This window comes from Callionymus lyra, chromosome 7 (assembly GCF_982586985.1).
Source record: "Callionymus lyra chromosome 7, fCalLyr1.hap1.1, whole genome shotgun sequence".
NCBI lineage: Eukaryota > Metazoa > Chordata > Actinopteri > Syngnathiformes > Callionymidae > Callionymus > Callionymus lyra.
Window position 1 is genome coordinate 7446030 of NC_141824.1, and position 22132 is coordinate 7468161.

Here is a 22132-nt window from a genome sequence, read left to right on the forward strand (position 1 = left end):
TTTGTCTCCTGAACTTGCCTGAAGGTTCTGCTCCTTCTCTTTGTTTGATTTCTACTGTACCAGGCGTAGTTTACTGCCACGTAAGGCATTGCATTTTAAAGACTTTAAAGTCCTGGGATTGCACTTCTACAACTCTGGCAGAGATGTGTGACCCAGCTCGCTCAGCGTGTTCTCAAAACACACAAAAGCTATTCCTTATTCTTGCAATTAAACTGCTTAAATGTGGAATATAAGAGTTCATATAATGAAGCTTGATTAACAAATATAAACTCCATTGTCTATACATCTATATAAGGCCCTTAACTCAGCTTGGCTCTCTCACAGGTGCTACAGGGGTCCTACAGAGATCTTTTCGAGGCTCTAAATGGCAGCCATGAACTGCTCTGATTTTCTTTTTAGCCTCATTTGTTTAACAAAAGGCAGAAAATCACCACACAATAACCACTTATTTTTAGTGGATATGCTATTTTTCTTCGTCTCATTCCCAGACAGGTTTTAAAAATTAATTAGACCTCAGTAGTTCAAGTATTATGCAAGTTTAAAGTTTAAAACTTCATAGTCCTCTAAGTTGTTTGGTCTTATCAGCAGCTTCCGCTTCATTTTTCCAGATTTTTCACAGTTTATTTATCTCATAAAGTTACTCTGTTAACACCAGGTACTTTAGGTATTAGGTGTAACTTAGCTCTTTTAAACAAATGTGTGACAATCCTAATAAGACTATTCCTACATTTTTTTTTACTTTTTATACGTGGTTGACCTTTGTGTTCAGAAGAAAAATCTAAAAGGTTAAAATAAGCAATTATTTGGTGATTTGTTAATGACAAATGTGTGATATCTGAGAGCTTAGAAAAAGTTTTGGTCCCAAATTATAATAAAAACAATAACAGGTTAATATATATTTATTTCTTCTTTAGCATTTACATCTTCAGGTCGTCTAAGCTTGAGAGCCTTCCTTGCATTAAAAAAAATACATTTAACATTTTCAAAAAGACAACTGCAGAGAGAGAATTAGCATATTAACAGCCAGAAAATATTGATTTTGTTTATTGATTTTCCTTGGATTTATTAGTCTCATGCAAAGATGAAACATTTTCTGACAAGAAGAACGTTAAAGTTCAACTGATGTGTGGATTAAAGTGTGTTTAAGTGACGTGTGACTCTATTGTATCATCGGTGTGTGTTTGTACAAAACTCCTTTTCATTGAAATATTGACATTAAAAAATGATCTTAAGCTCCGCCCACTGAAAACACTTTGTTTTTCTGGAGATTAAGTCGTGTTAACCATAACCACGCCCACTCTGCTGTGATTGGTCAAGCATGGAGGTTTTCACTGCGTGTCATCAATCCCGGAAGTCTCCACATCTAAAGGGACACGTTGTATAAACAAAGCGGGGCGTGATTACAGCTGGCTGGAGGAGGAGTGAAGCCATTATTACGTCATAATGGACTCTCGTAACCTCTCGTTCGCCCAGATTTCAGACGAACTTTATAAAGTAATACGTTCAAAACATGGTCATGATGAGGAACTTACTGTGTCTTGGAGAGGAAGACTCAACATTCTTGTAAAAGACGTGTAAAGCATCCCTGGACACAAAGCAAGTTCTGATGATCATATCTTAGATTCACAGTTTTTATTTTTTGTTTAAATCCTCACAGAGCTTGGATAACCTCATTGACTGTTATTTTGTAAATCACAAATATTTGCGCTCCAAGCTAATAGTTGAGTGCTTCACAAACTGTGTTGATATCTCCTCGCCAGGCTGGCGAGAGCATCACGCGGCGAGACTACACACTGCCAGACATCATTATCTCACTCAGCAGGCCACCACATGCTCCCAAACTGGGTTAGACTTATGGATTCCAGGGAGAAAGACACCCGTCTAAACATCAAAAGTAACAACAGTACCAAGCGAATCGCTTGTAACTTCCACCCCATGTGCAAGTGAGGATTTAACTGTATTCAACAATGCCAAGCTGCTGTCGGGAAACCCTTCAGTCACACTGAGTCTTCGTTCCTATTTTTGGGACAGGATGCTATAAATGTGTGAATGCATATATCCCAAGCCGGAGTCTATTCTCAACCCTGAATTGTGTTCGTTGCCTCTTTACAGTGTGCGATCTTACATCGTTGCCATCGCAATGTGAAAACCAGAAGATCAGTGTCGGCGATTTCCGACGCATCAGAACCCGGAGGCTCCGTCTTTAGAAGCGAGCCACGTTTGCGGAGACAAGACGGATCCATATGGTTGGCGGATTAATCTGAACAAATGGTTCTCCTTCCACGGGAAGAGACAAAAGGAGCCGCCATCCAAATTGCTCGGCTTTCCATCTGCACGGGACGCATTCATTTGATATGACTGGATTGCTGACAAACCGGTGTAGTAATTGATCAGGACGTATAAATAGAACGGCTTTCAAACAACGTTACTGTCGTCAAACGCAGAATGTCAAGTGGAATGCCTGCATCAATCACACGGGAAGCTTATCAAGGAACAGACACACTTCCTTCCACATAATTAGAGGCATTGCTGGGCTTTTGTGCTGGAATTCTGACGAACATATGTTGCTAGAAAATGAAACAACGTGATGCCGTTTTACATAGGATGAGAAAGAAAGGATATATATATATAAATATATAATACGTGGTGGGCAGGAGACTATTAAGAAGAAAAAAAAAGGAGGGATAGAAAACATGTTCATGTAAACAGCAGAGAAATGTATCATTCTTTATCTAATGTAGTAAAAAAATTAAAATATTTTAGGTTGAGCTAAAAGTGGTTGGAGCTCTGGTAGATCAAAGGTAGTCAGTAGGTGGTGTAACTATATATAAATATATATATATTTAGTTTCTTAGGTTATCTATTCATGTTTAACATGTAACATTTACATATAGTTTTTATTATGGGTTTATTTAATTAGTCGTTGCTTGTGATATCGTGGGTTCTCGCGGGATTTAAATCAAGACAACAAGCCATAATAAAGAGCACGAGAAAAATGTTCTTAAGAATACGTAGTAAATTAAAGAGTAATCCATTTCTTATTGGAGTTATTGGTGATGTGTGTATGTTCATTAATGTAGCAACTGCAGCTCGAAAAACTCAAATAAGTCTATATTTTAAGCATGTTTGTAGTGGAGGATACCAGGCCCTCTGCGTAAATCTTTCACTTGCGATGTGTTTAAATGAGATGTGAGATGTGATAAACTTTGAGCTGGAGCCGATGGACCGGGAGCTTCTTCTGCAAACAACCTTAAAATATTGACTCATTGAAGTTTTTCTGAACCATTTCTCACGTCGAGGCTTCAATGATGGACGTTACAGACGCGCAGTCTGGAGGTATTTGGATGTTTTAAGTTTCTTTCTGGACGAAGACAACTGAACTCCAGTCGCTACATGAAAATGAACAAACATTTTTGTCTATTAATCTGAAAAAGAACAGATTAATCTGAACATAATCTCAACCCTCAGTGGACAAATTTGAATTTTGGGTAAAACTATCACTTCAAGTTGATGCAGTATTATTTGTTAAATTTACTTCAAATGCTTTTTCATGAAAGTTCAGTTTCCACGCTGGCCTTGTAGAGCTGCAAGTAAATCCGTCACTAGGAAACCACTTGTGTCCGCATACGCTTCGAAGTAGTTCCAACAGAGTATGTAAATGTTTAGACCAATAGATCATGGGTGGAAAAATGCAATCTTGGCCACAGCCTGAACAAAACATCAAAATTCCCATCAAATTATTTTCCTTCAACCTCAGTTTGATTGTTATTGGAAGTCTCTGTGTAATTGTTCCTCATCTTATCTTAAACACTGGCATCTTTAAAGGTCAGGAAATGACCATTAATCCACTTTAATTTTGAATAAAACCATCTATTCAGACCATAAAAAACAAGGACAAAGCTTCATGAAGCCTCATTAACTGGTAGAAGCTGCAGAACATTTCACCGTCTGACATAAAACATGTACTCAAAGTGTATCCACTTCATTAAGAGATAAATACATCAACCCTCTGACAACAGTAGACACTGCTAGGACTACTATCTGGATTACTGCGTTGCCATTAAGTGAGGATATAAAAAGCCTCTTTCATGCTGCATATGTGATATGTTTTCAATCCCCCACTAAGCCGCTGTGCAGGTTCCTCCAGCTACGCCTCAGGAGGTGGTATCAGAGGCGAGCGTGAGGGGGGTTAGTGTGAAAGGACAAACTGTCATTTTGATAGTAGAACTAGAGTTTGGTGACAGGCGCTTCCTTTTTACTTTCCCTCTTTTGAGAACTTAATTCACTGGGAAGAGCAAAGCGGGCCTTTTTCTTTTTGCCTCAAATTTCACTTTGATTATCTTCAATTCCTGCCGTGTTAACCAGCACTAATATGACTAGCAACAGCCTCGCAGTATCACTGAGGATGTGTCTTGAACATGTGTAATTAAAAGAGAGAAACTTCCTTGTGTTTAGTTTAGTAAAAAAAACAACCCACATTTAAGTGTAATTCGTTACAGTCAATACTGTAATCTGCACTAAAAGTAAATTATATAGATGTTTAATATTGCTTTTTATATTTAAAAAATCCATCCAATTTTTCCATTAAAGCAATGTGTGAAAAGGTAAATGAGAGTAAAACCACATATGTAAGATCAGATAAATATTTGGATATATAGTAATGACATATGTGTGATCTCTGAGACTTTGAGTTAAGGAAATGTTTATGTTACATATAGACTTTGAGACTCCTTCCCATAAATAACCTTAATGTCAGTCCTCAAAAATCAAAATCCTTTATTTAATTACAAGCAATTTAAATAGACCTGATGCTTGTTTTGTTTAAGTTTTCTAGGTAAGGTTAGGTAGAACTTTATTCTATGTTTGAGTTTTAAAGTTTAAGTTTTCTAATGATTAAGACAAAAAAACACAGCAATATTCAGCCCTGCTGGTGAATCTGAAGAAAAGCATCTGTTCAGGTCTGTTTGTAACAATTAATAACTTTATGAAGACAGTTTTCCCTCATATTTCAATATTTTGATTTGACAAAATAATGGATTTAAATTGAAAACACAAAAGAAAACTCAAGTTTTTTTTTCCAATTGTTATAATACACCTATATATAGATTGTTATTACAGTATATATTTAAAATTTTCAGAAAAAAAATAGATTAATTCCTCTCCTCTCGTCATTATTATATACAAAACAATATAGAAAGAAAGTACAAGTAGTTATTATCTTGTTATAAATGTTTGTCGTTGTTGATACATGTAGAATTGTTTCAAATGTTTTATATATTATTTATATATTTCAGTTAATGTTTTTACAATTATCTTCATTTATTTTGTTTTTGTTATTATTGTTTTTAAGATGTGTACTGTATGTCCTTATATGCGTATGTACTGCTGAAAGAACTAAAATGTCCCCAATGCTGGAAGGATATCAATCAATCAATCAATCAATCAATCAATTTGGGATGATTAATACATTTTCCAAGTGGCGTCATGACATCCACTTATTGTAAAAACATCACATTTAATAGTCAAGTTAGAGTCAACGTTTACCAACTGATGCTGAAACAAAACTATTAACTTCTATGGGAACAGGATCTGAAGACCTCGTAGGTTCCTACCTGAAGGGTTGAGCAGCCTCCAGGTGATGATGGGGTCGGGCCTTCCACTGGCCAGACAGCTGAGCGTGACGTTACTGCCCTCGTTCACGACCATGTCTTCTGACATCTTGAAGATGACGGCAGGAACTGGAGACCAAAAAGAAAAATCCTCATTAGAAACAATTTTCAGCCTGAATTTTGCTTCACTCCTTCGTGAGAAACAAAACACTTTTTTACGTTCCTTTAACATAAAGATACATGTTGATAAAATGTTTCCCAGAATAAACCCTGCATGATGTCTTCCAGCTGCTGCTCCTTAAGATAATCAAATTCTTTAAGCCCTTCAATGAGATAACAATGTGTCTGTGATCAGCGGGGACTTGGCAGGTACTTGGATCACAGGTACGACGGCACGAGAACCTGAGATGATTTCCATCTGATTCAGCGAATGTATGGCAGCGTTTAATGATCACGGAGTTCGGGCGGCGTCATCTTCTCCCGCGGCTCCGGCGCCCACACAGAGCCGGAGCAGCGAAGCGAAACCTCGCGAGTCAGCCTGATACAAGTTAGATGAATAAAGGAGGTGAAGCCGCTCTAAGGAGTCAGCAGCTCGGATGCGATCAATCGCAGCGGCTGCGAAAGCATTCATCACGCTACGCAAACTGTTGAGGAGAAGGAGTCGCGTATGCAGATACGACGCCACATTCACGGATATTGATCAATCGTGTTGAAATAAGACGGATGGCACAACTGAGTGGACGTCTGCAGATGAAGGGTTTTTCTTTTTTTAAATTGTGATTAAAGGCTTTATTTTACACATGCGTGGAACAGTCTGTCACTGGTGGCATTTATGTGATAAAGATATAAGATCCTTCTACTTTTATCATGTGCTGACTTTGTTTCCATCTGTCCGTCCGTCCGTCCGTCCGTCCGTCCGTCCGTCCGTCCGTCCGTCCGTCCGTCCATCCATCCATCCATCCATCCATCCATCCACCCATCAATCCATCCACCCACCCATCCATCAGTCTATCCATCCATCCATCCATCCATCCATCCATCCATCCATCCATCCATCCATCCATCCATCCATCCATCCATCCATCCATCCATCCATCCATCCATCCATCCATCCATCCATCCATCCATCCATCCATCCATCCATCCATCCATCCATCCATCCATCCATCCATCCATCCATCCATCCATCCATCCATCCATCCATCCATCCATCCATCCATCCATCCATCCATCCATCCATCCATCCATCCATCCATCCATCCATCCATCCATCCATCCATCCATCCATCCATCCATCCATCCATCCATCCATCCATCCACCCACCCACCCACCCACCCACCCACCCACCCACCCACCCATCCATCCATCCATCCATCCACCCACCCACCCACCCACCCACCCACCCACCCACCCATCCATCCATCCATCCATCCATCCATCCATCCATCCATCCATCCATCCATCCATCCATCCATCTATCCACCACTCTGTCCATATTCCATCTATCCATCAATCATCCACCATCCATCAGTCGTTCCATCCATCAGTCGTTCCATCCATCCAGTCGTTCCATCCATCCATCCATCCATCCATCCATCCATCCATCCATCCATCCATCCATCCATCCATCCATCCATCCATCCATCCATCCATCCATCCATCCATCCATCCATCCATCCATCCATCCATCCATCCATCCATCCATCCATCCATCCGTCTATTCATTCATCACTCTACATTTATTGTTGTTTGTTGTTTATTTACATTAATTCCCCTACATCAGTTTACAGTACGTCTGTATACAATATTGCCATTCAATTCATACACAATTATTCTTTTGTATCCATCTATACAACAGTCAACTGTGACCAAACACTTATCTAATGTTGTCCATACTGCTCTCTGAAGCATTTGTTTGCATGATTCTCCATGAGGACAAAAACATTGAAAGAGCGAGAACGTTGCCTATAATCGTCAAGATTCCTTGTAAACCACCTCTCAACACTAATTTGAATGATGACTGACTGTCACTCACTCACATCTCCTGCTGCGGCGCCACCTTCAGTGAGTCCCTGTTATCCCATGCTGTGAGGAAAATGACTAAATCATCCGTAGAACATTTTTTTTTTATCGAATCTATTTTGAAAAGCCATGTGTCTAAGCTATTGAAGGTTCAACCTCCTGTATGCCTGTGTGTGTTATATGTATCATTTATAACCGTGTATCAAAATGAAGCCGATAAACTTATATATAGCGGATAAATATATTTAACCGATAGAGCTTGTAGATACATGTTTGTCTTTTATGAATGAAGTACTTAAAACCATAAATCCTATTTCTTTAAAACTGAAGTTAATAAACCAACACAGGCAAACAATCTTGCAAACAAAATAAATAAATTCACATTTTTTTCTGTTGCTATTTAAGCCAGAGTCTTCCTCTCCAAGATGCAGTGAGTCCCTCATCACTTTATAAAGGTTGTCTGAAATCTGGGCGAAAGAGAGGTTACGGGAGCGGATTCTATTATGACGTAATAGTGGCTTCACTCCACCACCTGCCAGCTGTAATTACGCCCTGCTTTTGTTTATACAACCAGTCCCAACTTTCATGAAGCAGTGTTGTTATTTTCAGAGCCCACTAGATGGCGCTCTCTGCTGTATAATCCTCAACTTTAACATCTATTCAATGGAAACTTTACATCATATTTAAAAAGGCACGCATCACCTGCTGGGCTTAAAAAAGAAAAAAGTAGGACAATGCTTCATGAAGCTTCATCAACACATCTCAATCCATCAGATCCCTTGGACCACAATGTCAAGATGAAAACAGAGATCTACGGGAATGCTAACCAATAACTTTGAGTAGACTTTTGATGAAGGACTTATCACGAAGAAATCAAACTGTGATAATCATAAATTCCCTGTCAAAATATATTCTTATATATACTCCATGTGTACGATGAAACGTCACCCGTGAAGAATAAGGAATCCTTGAACACAACTTGTGTTGAACTTCTGATCCGCACAGGGTTGTTGACGTAGCTTGAAAAGTGAGAGATCACAGAGCCATCAGTTCAAATACGTGACAAGGACAGGGGTAGGTTGTGTTTGCTGTGCGTTGGCGCTTTATATTTACGGGTACAAGGTTCCTTGAATGTACTTGTGGCTTTGACTTTAAAGGAGGACAACTTTGTTTTGATTTATTTCCGCGGCATCACAAGGAGAAGGGTGAACCTTTTCTTCCACGCTAGAATGCTGCCGTGCATGTATAGCAGTTTACTCAAAGACTCGTATGACTTTTTCTCTTAAACATTTCCCATCAGGGGTTGCCACAACAACCTGTCTTGATCATCTTTCCTGGTTGCATCCAATTCTGTTCACGTTATTCACCATTAACTTCAGAGTTCCACACCCTTTTCTAACATCGTGATCGAACAGGTATCTAATCCATCTGACTCCAGCCTACATTACTTTGTCTCCAAACTTCTGGCGAATTATTCCTCTGGTTCCAAGATGGCGACGCACTAAGGAGCAGCGGCTTCATGAGCTCCTGGGTTGACAGCATCTAACAGCAGGATTATGGATTTTTTTTCATCCAATTTCTTCTCATAATATAAACATGAATTGTGGCTCATAAGAACCGATCAATATTTAAAGGCAGTTCAGGCATAACAACTTTTCCTGAGCTCTGGGTAAACTTGACAGATGACTCTCCTGACGACATGGTCTTGGTTCAGTTCAGCATGGAGTTGAAAGACGAGCTCAAAGACACTTCAAAGGCAAAGGGAAATGTTGCACGTAGAGACAAAAGAGAGGGAAGACGACTGACTTGATAGGGAAGATAAACGTGGCAGAGCAGCGAACACTTTACCAGCGAACGCCTGTGATCTCAACAACAACGAACCGGGTTTAGTGACAACATGGTGGACTCATGGTCCACAGGTCTTCTGTGTGGATTGAGGCCAAGTTCAGGACTACTTTATCCTTTCTTATGAGGACGGTCATGTTTCGAATTGTTTGACATGCTTTTGTACCACTGTCTTTCCCAGGCCTTCAAAACTAAATTCACTCCATTTATATGGAATAAAAGAATAACTCTCATTCATAACTTGGGCACCTTAAACTCCAACACTTCTAACTATCAGTGTTAAAGGCCTGTACAATTAATCAGCTTTTAATCTTCTCGGAACGTTACAAGTAATTTTGCTTTTTAAGTTGAAAAAATTCCTCTTTAAAAGTGTTTATTCCGTTCAAATGTTTAGGCTTAAGATCCCTGTTAGAGCATGTAAACAACCCACAATTTAGAAATTCTGTACTGTTTGTAAAGAGTGTTCAGACTGTGTCTACAATCTATAAAAGAAGTTGATGGTTAAGTTGCCTTAGAGGGATCAATAAAGTTTTAAGGTAAGGTAAGGTAAATTTTATTGATCCCTCAGGAGGTCTCCTTTGGGAAATTGTTTTTTTTTCCAATAGCCAGCAATTTTTCATAAACTTTCTCACTCCACTCCTGCCCCCGGACTCAGAATTGTACAATTTAATAGCCCGAGGAATGAATGAGTCCCTGAGTCTATTTGTTTTGCACCTGGGTAGGAGCATTCGTGCACTCATTCTGCTTCTCTGCTCACTGATGACAGTGTTCAGAGGATGACTGTCATCATCCATGATGGACAGTAGTTTGTTCAATGATCTCCTCTCAGCAACTGTCACTAGTGAGTCCAGCTTCAAGTTCTCAATCAACCTCAGTATGTTTTTGGACTGTGGGAGGAAACCGGAGTGCCCGGAGTAAATCCACGCAACACAGGGAGAACATACTAACTCCACACTAGTTGGCAACCTTCAATCCTTAGGAGTAAGATAATTAACGGCTTGTAAAAGTACGTTTAACATGTAACAGCGAACTAACAGATATACATTTGGACAGAAATGTTGTTTCTGTTTTCTTCTTTCCTACTTGCAAGTAAAACGTTTGACGTTAAACCAGATCTGATTTCTATTCTTTGTTCGAGTAAAAGCTTTAAGTCTTGATTCCTAACCTGACAGTTGCATTTTGAAGTTAAAGCTGTTTCCATATTGTTTTGTTGTCAGCAATCATTTTCCCCAAAGAAATCAACAAAATGATATCCAATGTTATCTAATAAAAAATGTATTTGTTTTCCCTAAGATCATGTCTAATCGTGATTAGTAATCGTGACCATAGTATCAATCCAAATAATCGTGCGTATTATAATATTGGCCAAAAAAACTACTCCAAACCATACATCATCTAAGGTTTCTCTGCGTAGATAAAAGCAGTTTAAATGCTAATAAAACTGCAGGAAATATAACATGTCTACATAAATAATGATACGAATATACTTCATGACTCTAATCTTTGTTCATTAGCAGTTTACTTGATGCCATCAGTGGCATTAAATAAATCTGATGACCTGCCAACTTCACGGTTCATTTCTATTAGAGTCAGCAGAAAGCAGCTTTCCGTAGAACCGCGTGGTTTAATCACATTCACAAGCCCGACCAGCTTCCCCCGTCCTGCTGAATTACACTCAAATATAATGCTTTTGTATTTATTTATCTGTCTTATAACACAAAATGAAAAATCTATAGTGAAAGCAGTGGTAAGCACACTTGTGCAAAAAAAACACATCCTGTGGGGATTGGTAAGCTATTAAAATCTGACAAGAATTGTGTGTCGAGCTGAAATAAAGCTGCCGTGCTTTATCGACCGTGAGGCAATATTTTAGCGTTTGCTTCTGTTATATTGTTTCTCTGAAAGGTTATTATTGAAGCTTTGTCTTTGTACGGCATCAGGACCTGCCCCGCCGGTCGCTGTCGCTACCTCTGTTTGTGTCTTGAAGCGCGTTAACAACGAAACAATTTCCTCTAAAAATGTCACTTTAAATCATTCGGAATTACATCTCGGACGAAATGTTTGGCCGGGCAAAAACAAAGATGCAGCGAGACGGAGGCGGCGTTGTATCCGTTTTGAATCACAGATTGAACAATGAAAAAAGATATACAGAAGGTATTAAAAAAAAAAGAAGGTTTACGCTTTTATGACTATATGTGGAGCGTCTTTCTGTGTGTCATAAAGGAGGGAAATGAATTGTAATTGTAGTCATAGGTCAACTGTCAGACAACAATGTAGGAAAGGGCAGAAGCACTTCAACCGCAGGATGGATGAATTCCACAGGGATACACTGATCTTTTCTTTACGGCTTGACCTGCATGAGTGATGGCATAAAGGAGTCCAGTTCAGCCACAGTGCCCCGTAATACTCACTCTTTTACTCTCTCCTAATTAATTCTGTTGATATTGCAAACGCTCATTTCCATTCATGAACACACTACTGTTTTCTCCTCTTGTGATTTGAAAGGTTTCACCCAACCAAAGAAAAACAATCATGCATCTCAAGCTAATGATGTCTGGTTGGGTTTTCATTTCCCAAAATCCTCGCAGTAAAACAAATCTCTCATGGAAATATGATGAATGGACTGACCTCGCTTTAAACCCGCTCATGATACTTCAAAGAAGAGCGAGGATGAGAGACGGCGAATGCAGAAATTAATTAGAGAGAATCTGTCTGAGTCGGTAGGTTTTTGCGCATCAAGTGGCTTCTCGCGTTTGTGACAGAGGAGGAAAGAGAGCCGAAGGCATTTCCTGACAAATAATTCACCACGGAGAAAAATAGAAGGTGATGAAAGCGCCAAACTTGTGTTTCTGCTAAGTTGACAACTCTTGTAGCCTCGGTGCAGTTTAGTGACTCCTGTCCCACATGGCAGGATAAAGATTTAAAGACGCTCGCGAGGCTACAGAACAGAAAGACAACTTCGGCGTATCATCGTCTAAAGTTATTCAGCAGTTTATATTCAGAACATTCATTTGAAGAAGAAATAGGAGATCATGATGATGAATGTCATCTTAATGTCATGATGGAAGATTCCTGTTAGAAAATACTAAAAGTTGACCACAATTTAAAAGTTCTGAAATTTTTGGGCTTTGTTTTGTTAGCAATTTGTTCTGTTTGCACTCTGTTCTTGTATATATGATGTCTGCTGTGAACTGGAAACCCGATCTCCAGAGAGATTAGTAAACTAAATCAATCATTGGGGCGTCATAGCTCAGATCGTAGAGTGGTTGCCTGCAGTCCAAAAAGGTTTCAGGTTCAATCCCAGCTCCAGACAAGCTTGTGTTGTTGTGTCCCTGAGCAAGACACTTTACCCTGATTGCTCCTGATGGAAGATTCGGCGCCATGTGGTGCAGCCTACTCCCATCAGTATGTGTGAATGGCTGTCAAAGCGCTTTGTGACCCTGGTCTAGAAAGGCGCTATATAAATAGAGATTATTATTATTATTATTATAATCAATTAAAATGTGTGTGAAGAGTGTGTCTACAATCCAAGACAAGAGAGATTTGAATGTTGTTTTATAATCAAAGAAAGTGTACTTTATTTTAGGTGTGAAACCGGGATCAATAAAAGTAGTTTAAGCTTAAAAAATCTTCTGCTAAAACAGTATATTCTAACTTTGATTTGTATATTAGAATTACATTGGACTGGAAAGGAGGATTAAGGATTGTGTAATTTAAGATTGTCTTTGGAAAAACGGCCAAAATGTTATACTCACATTCTATTTTCATCTACAGATTCTCCGTCCGAACATCTAAACCAGGGGTCTCCAACCCGGTCCTCAAAGGGCCGGGGTGGTGCAGGTTGTTGTTCCAACCAATCACGAGCACCACCTTTTAACCAGTAGTTTTCAGAGTGAGTCAGTCTAGTTTAAGCTGAAACCTCATCGGTTAAACTGTACATGCTTGATCGGTCGGAGCAAAAACCTGCACCATCCCGACCCTTCGAGGACCGGTTTGGAGACCCCTGATCCAAACCTTACCATCTAAACCGAAAAAGGAGAGAAGGAGCTGTAAAAAAATGTTATCTTTCACCTCAGGACTGGAGACACAACAGCTTGTTGAATGGCATGTTTTTACAGGTCCTGAAATAAACATACTAGTTCTTGTTCGAGTTCAAACCTCTTGTGGGCCAAAACAATGACTTGTCGGGCTGGTTTTAGAGTTGGTGTGGTTAACCAGACCTGGGCAAACGTGGCTTGTTCTTCTTCTTCTTTTTCTATTGGGCTACAACCTTCAGGGGTCGCCACAGCGAATCCATCCAACCCTGTTCTCTGTATCACCCCCGACCACCCTCATGCCCTCTTTCACTACATCCATGAACCTCCTCTCTGGTCTTCCTCCTGACCTCCTGCCTGGCAGTTCCAACAATGAGCTGTTCCTCTGATTGACTCATTCCTGGTTCTATCCATCTCTGTCACTCCCAGAGAGAACCTCAACATCTTCATCTCTGCTGTCTGTAGACCATAGATCATAGTCTCACCACTGTCTTGTAGATCTTCCCTTTCATTCTGGCTGATACTCTTTTATCACACATCACCCCAGACACTTTTCTCCACCCATTCCATCACGCTTGAACACGTTTCTTCACCTCTTTTCCACGATCTCCACTGCTCTGGACTGTTGACCCTAAATACTTCAAATCCACCTTCTTTATCTCCACTCCCTGTAGGTGGCCTTTTGATTTATTAAGTCAAATATCAGCATAAAACAAACTATTTTATTTTGTTTTCATTTACACTATTCATATAGAATGTTTATATTACTATGTGTTTTCCAAAAATTGTAAACTAGTCAGAAACAAGTGATTTAATATTATATATATATATATATATATATATATATATATATATATATATATATATACATAATATTAAATCACTTGTTTATTTTACTGCATTTTATATAAATCACTATGTTCAAGTGATTTTAATATTATATATATATATATATATTTAATATTATATGAGGAAATGTAATCGCCCACCACTGGTCTATACAAACGTCAGTACACTCTTTACGGAAAGGGACAAAATGTGAAAAACATCAGAGACAGTCATAATATAGATGTTTAATGCTAACATAAGAATTGGTAATCTGTTAATGAAAAAAATAAATGGAATTTAGTAAAAAGAGGAGGTATTTCTGCATGAAAAGGATTGATCATAATTCTGTATTTGGTAAAGTACAAGTGGCCCCAGGACGTATATAAGAAACCATGTCTCTGTTTTGTCCTGGTAACACTTCAATGTTCCTCCAGATGAGTTTCCTCAAGAGCAAAATCTCTGCATCTTATCACCAACGATTTGACCTCGGAAAATAAGTGGATAATAGAAATGATTAGGGTTTATCAATGATATTTAATAAGATAAAGTAAAAATCAGATTTAATAAAAGGTATTCCAATCAGATTCAATCAGCTAATCTGGATCCTATAAACATACTTATCTAATCTAAATGTAAGTAAGTAATATTTGTAGAGTGCTTTTCTAGACCAGGGTCACAAACCGCTTAAACAATCAAAACAATACTCAATAAAATATATACTTAATGTCAATCCAAAATAATAATAACATTTAAAAAAGGAAATATCTGAAGCGAAAATGCCGAATAGATTAAACGTGTGTTCGAAGGAGAGTGAGAAAGACTTGTTAAAACAAATTGAATTGAAAACCTGTTTTAATAAAGTGAACATAATTCATGACCTGCGATTGTGATTAAACCATGAAAGAGCAGAACCAACATTTGAACGAGCCAGCAGAGTTCTCACTGCATGATTACCTTTTGAATGTGACTGGGTTACAACTTTGACACGAAGAGAAAACAACAACATTATATCACTAAGTCGCGCTAACGTTCAAATGAGCAGGAAACAAGTTTCACACTTTGAAAAGTTTCGCAGACATTCATTAAAAAAAAAAAGGCCTTGTTTCCTTAAAGCAAAAAAAAAAATCCCTTACGCTGGTAAGAAATAATGAGCTGCGATGTTAACAACACAAAAATAAAAAGCATGATATCCTTGTTACTGTTTCCTTTTGAAACAAAAAAAAGAACAAATTAACTTGAGAAATTTATCATCAGGATCTATTAAGAGGTTTTTTATCCCATAATATCTGTTGACTTGAAAGGGCACATGCTAGCATAGATGGTCACGGATATACTTACGATGCAATTATTCTCTTGGTAGGAGTCGAGGTCACAGATTGACAACACTTATTTGTTTAATTGGCCGAGTCTAAGATACAGGTTTATTAACCTGCTCTTATACTCACTCGCTGACATGACATGGTGTAGAAACATTATTCATGTGTAGCTATTCCTTATATTTATGAAGTGAGCTTTACTAACTTCAGCGACAATTTCTACGGGAAACAATACCTTATCCCGAAATTCATGGGTTCGATACCCAAAATCGGAATTTTCATTTTTAAGTGTAACCTTCGTGAGCTCACCGAGTTTCTTCCTTTTTTTTGAGGCATTATCATCCCTTGTGTCATCTCCGGGTCAGTGTGACCCCTGGGGATCGAACATAATTGTGTTTTGTGATATCCCTTGTGGGTTTCAATGATTAATTCTTCACAACCCAAAATAATGAATATTTATATGTAGAAGCCAGGAAGGTAGCTCACCTTGACCAACACAAGGGATACCACCAACACATTTGTTTTCAGGCCTTCGGGTCACCTTGAACCAGATACAACGCAAGGGATATTACAAGCACCATTGTTTTCGGGCCTCCGTGGTCACCTTGACCATGAGACAACAAAATGGATAACACAAACACATTTATTTTTCAGACCTGTGGGTCAAGGTGACCCAGAGACAACAAAAGGGATACCACAAACACAATTGTTTTCGGGCGTCCGGGTCACCTTGACCCTATAACACGAGGGTAAAATGTCAGGGATCGTACGCAGGCACTTTGGGGTCCAGAGTTGTGTTCTCTAGCATTTGGCTGGTGATGTCTCGGGAGTACATTGCATTACATACCTTTAAAAAGTAATTTAAATTAATTATTAATAGTATTATTATTTTACCTGTTCATGTCTGGGGCGCTGTTAACTTAAGTATAAGAAGAAAAAAACAAATGTTTAGAGGAAGAAGTGCTGATATGAGATTTATAATTATTCTTGGTTTTGTCCACGTTTCTTTTTTACATTTTTCTTATCATTAATGATTTTTTTTATTGTTTATTTGTCAATTACAAACAATTAGGAGCTGGTTTAAAACTGTGAGACGAATCATATAAAATCATGTGGGTCTTATCTTATCTTATCAAACGAAAAAACATCTAAAAAACCACTTATGTAAAAAGTATTTGACACAGGAACTACTCAAGAGAACTACAAAGATCAGTGGATTGAAAAGGCAAACAAAACCCAATCAATTATGTTAAATGTAAGGTTAATCATTTAACTATTAACTAACATTTCTTTGGAATTAAATCCGTGAGTGTTGTATCTCATACGATCCATAAAAGTCTGTTAATCAAGAAAAACAAGATGTTTTCTCTATAATTTTCCCCATTCAAGGACACTTGACATCCTCCAAGGTCGTGCAGAAATATGCTGCTCGTCAGTAAACAAACTGCTCAAGGATTCGAGGAACAACAAACCATCTGACAGGAAAATGGCCGTGAAAGATGTTTGGATTATTTAACAATACGAGTGTTTGAACGACTGATACGGTCACTGAAGACGATCGCCAGACGCACAGGTAACATGAGGAACTTTAGAAAACTGGAAACATGAATCGCTTTTGAAAATATATCAAATAAAATATGTTTAGCGGCAGGATTTAGCTTCAATAGACACAACACTTTAATGAAAACTCCCGCTTCGGCTATAAACAAACATTTATTCATTTAAGTTTTCTTCTAAACAATCTGTCATGTCAAGGCTTCGGTACAAGATGGTCGTTACAGACGAGCAGTACGGAGGTATTTTGATGTTTTTAAGTCTCTTTTTGGACGAAGAGGACAAAAAAACGAGTGCTGTTATTGACCGTTATGTGGACATACATGTCCTGTTTAGGTTTGTCCTGTTTTATTTTGAAGGTGTGTTTCCGTTTGTTTGTGTCCTGTTCGTTTCTCTTGACAGACGCTGGCAGGTGCACGGCTGGTGATGATTGAGTGGCGGGTTCTTCCTACTGATAAGGAGCATATCTACCCGGAAGAGTATTCAGTTTCCAGACCAGTTGCTTTATGAGACCCCGATCTCCAGCCGTGCCCTGCCTCCGTCCCGAGCGCCTGTTTTGTTTTTTGTTCCGGTCCGTTCCCACTATGGACCTTTTGGATTATTAAAAGACTTTGATTCTGAGCCAAATCATCCGTGGATTAAGGTAAAACTTTATTGATCCCTCAGGAGGTCTTTTGACACTCTTTTTTTTTGAGATTATTGACACTTCCGCATCTGGGTCTCCTGCCCTGATCGGCTCATGACAATACATTTCTGCCTGTAACCTACCCTATAATTCTACCTAAAAACAAACTTGAAATAAAGAGGTATTGAAGTTTTTTGGGTTTTAGAGCAATTCTATGCGACGCCAGTGGACTAAAGTGGTAGTGTTTAGTCGGACTAGAGACTACATTTCCCATGAGCACTCGCTAAATGTCTCAAAAGTTTCCATGTCCCGGTTTGCAGCAGTTGGACGAATTTTCTGTTTCCAGACTTCCATTGTCTGAATGAAGGATGATACTGATGAGGTGGATAATGAAATATGATATTACGGCTTTGTAAATAAAATAACTTTAACTTCGTTTTTTGTACCATAAATCGCCACCACAACCAGCGTGATATGTTCACACCATCCAGAAGTTTAACAGTGAATATAAAAATCACACAAAACACCTCAAGTCACAGTTTATGAGTAATTCAACTAGTTTTAAGTTGATTTGTCAACTACTTTATGATAGTACAAAAATATTAAGGTACACAAAACTACCCAGAAGCTGCTTCAATGTCGTGGCTTCAATACAAGACACACGTTACAGACGAGCAGTATGAAGGTATTTGGATGTTTTTAAGTGTCTTTGGATGAAGACGAAGACGAAGAGAACTGAGCTCCAGTCGCTACATTAAAATGAACAAACATTTTTGTCTATAACTCTATAAAGAACAGATTACTCTGAAAATAATCCCAACCTAAATCGACATGAGGTTGAGAAGTACATGAGTATAATTTGAAATTTTGGGTGAAATAAAACTTTAACTAAAGGTTTTAAAAAGGTTGAACACAAATGTTGTGTTCAAAAGTTCAAAAGGCTCAAGAGAAAAAGTGACGAATTTGGAAAGATAAATATTGGCTCGTCGACCGAGCAACCAGACGACTCCATTAGCCACATGATGCTAGGTACATCCATCTCTCTGCGTCCATCTGTCGGCCGTTAGTGAAGGATGATTTCCAACAAATATGCTTGTCCTGAGAAGTACAATCTATTCAGGAAAAGCAGGCGGCAGTGATGCAGGGTTCGATTTTAACCGCGACAAACCACGCATCTTGCCCTGAAAAATGTACCCGTGTTCACGGCAACGACGTGCAGTGACCCCCCTTGACTTTTAATTTGTTGATAAATACCGGGAGTGTAATTGTTCTGCGAATGAAAATAATAAAACCGACCTGACTTGACTGTTATTTAACTTTTTTAAATGTTCTCTATCTAACGGTAAAGGGTAAACAACAGCAATTTTGGAAGCTGGTGTCAAAGGTCAACTGACGACAGGAACAGTCGAGCAGTTCCGAGGGATAGACTGGTTACATCAGCGTCTGAAGGAGGTAAAGTTTCCGGTGAATTTTGGTCAGGCAGAGAACTTTAAAAATGCAGAGCAAGGAAAGGGAGGAAAAAATGAAAGATGAGAATTAACAAGGAGTTAGAAAACAACACCTTGCATTATTTAACTTAATTTAATGTAATTTAGTTATTTGTTGTAACTCAAATAAATGACTGAAAATATATATTGAAGTTGTCATTTTACTTTCTTCTACTTTTTGATGTTACCTTTTGTTTTTTTTTGTTTTGTTTTGTTTTCAAGGTGTTAACAAGAGCATTATATTTATATATATATATATATATATATATATATATATATATATATATATATATATATATATTTGCTTTGGTGCCCCTACTTATAAAGAAATGTTTGACTTGCTGACCTAAAATAATGCTCTTCTTCAACACTTGCCTTGACCTTAGAAAGTTTCAATTCGAAGTCTGGTGATGTTGTTTCAAGAAAAATCTAAATAAAGTGCAAAAGTCTGTATATTCATGGAAGCAAATGTATCAACTGCTGTGTACACTTGATACTTCACCCCTTTGGAAGACAGAAATATCATTTTTTTCGATAACATGTTTTTACTCACTTGGAGCGGTTTATTCACCAACATTTATCTCTTTCTTTTCATCTTTCTGGCATCATCGAGTCGGAGTTATACCCCGAGGTCTCGTGTGAGTAGCGCACGAAACAATTTCAGAAGATGATAAACCATTTTTTTTTATTAATGCGTTTTACAAGTCATAATGTGAAGTTTGTGTGATGAAAATACATATTTGTAGACAATACATTCCAAACTGTTTAAGCAGTTGTGAGTTAAGTTAGTTATTAAATAAGATTTTAACTTTTTTCAGGGGTTAATTGATGACGTGTGGTGACAAACCTACCTGTTTGACCAATCACAGAAGAGTTATTTTTCAAATGTATTGTTAAACATTGATAATTAGAAAGCTTTGCGGAGCTACTGCTCTTCTTATTAATCCTCCTTCCTTTTTTGTCACTTTTCAGGCCACGCACCGTTGAGCGTATACAAACAAATACAAACTAAAAATACATGAAAACATGCGTTTCTATCGGACTCACACTGTTATTATGTTTCTCACCAGAATATAAATTACGCGCTACATAGGTCGCGAAAAATTGCGATAAATTTCCCATAAGGAATGAATGGGACGAGATCAAATCTGCAACGTTTTTTAAACATCTCCTGCTCTGGCGTACGTTTGCGTAGAAACACAGATCTAACTTTAAAATGTAGATAAAAGTCCAAATTATCAACATGCGATTTGACTGCTTTGTAGCATTCATTGTGTTTTCGTCACGAGGCGAACCGCACAGCATGACTTTCATGATTTCCCGGTGGGGAATGGTCTGGTTGTTTTAATCACATTACTGTAAAGATATATTTAAAGATCTATAGTTTTTTTCCAGCATTTTCTAAAATATACTCTGTGACATCTGAGTATGTTTTATGTTATTATTTAAATTCATATTTTAATATTTGTGTATTTTCTTAACATCTTTTGGGGGTCAAAAAATAAACATTTCCCCTCGCAAGCACTCACCAGATTTTTACACTTTCTTTTTCTTTCTTTTTTCTTACAACACTTTTAAAACCTTTGTTCTAAACTAATCTTTGTTACTTTGCTTCATTATATAAAAACGACATCTCATGTCCGATGAAGCTTCATGAAACAGTAACATTACCTCCAGAGTCCACTAGATGGCGCCCCCTGCGCTATTTGCCTTTGTTTTGTTCTAATGAAACATAATTTTTAAACTGTTGGCGCCACCTACTGACCTCTGAACAACATGACACTGTTTCATGAAGCTTCATCAACACATCTCTACCATCCAGTGGACTCTGAAGATAATGACACTGTTTCATGAAGCTTCACCGACACATCTCTACCATCTAGTGGACTCTGAAGATAATGACACTGTTTCATGAAGCTTCATCAACACATCACTACCATCAATTGGACTCTGAAGATAATGACACTGCTTCATGAAGCTTCATCAACACATCACAACCATCTATTGGACTCTGAAGATAATGACACTGTTTCATGAAGCTTCATCAACACATCACTACCATCTATTGGACTCTGAAGATAATGACACTGTTTCATGAAGCTCCATCAACACATCACTACCATCTATTGGACTCTGAAGATAATGACACTGTTTCATGAAGCTTCATCAACACATCGCTACCATCTAGTGGACTCTGAAGATAATGACACTGTTTCATGAAGCTTCCTCGACACATCTCTACCATCTAGTGGACTCTGAAGATAATGACACTGTTTCACGAAGCTTCATCAACACATCTCTACCATCTAGTGGACTCTGAAGATAATGACACTGTTTCATGAAGCTTCATCAACACATCACTACCATCTAGTGGACTCTGAATATAATGACACTGTTTCATGAAGCTTCATCGACACATCACTAATTAAATCAACAAATTGGTTGCTTTGAAGAAACAAGACACTGTGACCAAAGCCAGCGTAAATAAATCAACTGTAAAATTCTGCAATTTAATCCTAAATTTGTCAAGATTTTTAGGTTAGAAATATGGTGTGAAGAATGAATCATTGAAAATACAGAGTATCAATGACTTATTTTGAAAGAATCTACTCAAAAAAAAAAAAAAACATGAATTAAGAACAAAGGAAACCTCAGGCTTTACATCCTTTAAACCTCAGACATAAAAGAAAGCGGTTAAAATACCGACGAGGTTGAAGTTTTGAGCCTCCATTAATCATCACTCCCGCCGTCATCACCTCCGTGAATAGTTGTGTGTTTCCTCCTCCGGGGGCTCCTTTCACTCCCTCCCAC

General features: G+C 38.2%; 1 protein-coding gene across 1 annotated transcript in view; it reads right to left on the reverse strand.

Moving 5' to 3' along the window:
• The window catches only part of lsamp (limbic system associated membrane protein), a 296556-nt gene that overhangs the window by 56685 nt on the left and 217739 nt on the right, over positions 1–22132 (reverse strand). The window contains exon 4 of the mRNA XM_087794813.1: positions 5613–5738. Coding sequence (XP_087650939.1) covers positions 5613–5738 — 126 coding nt within the window. The remainder of the gene's footprint in view (positions 1–5612; positions 5739–22132) is intronic.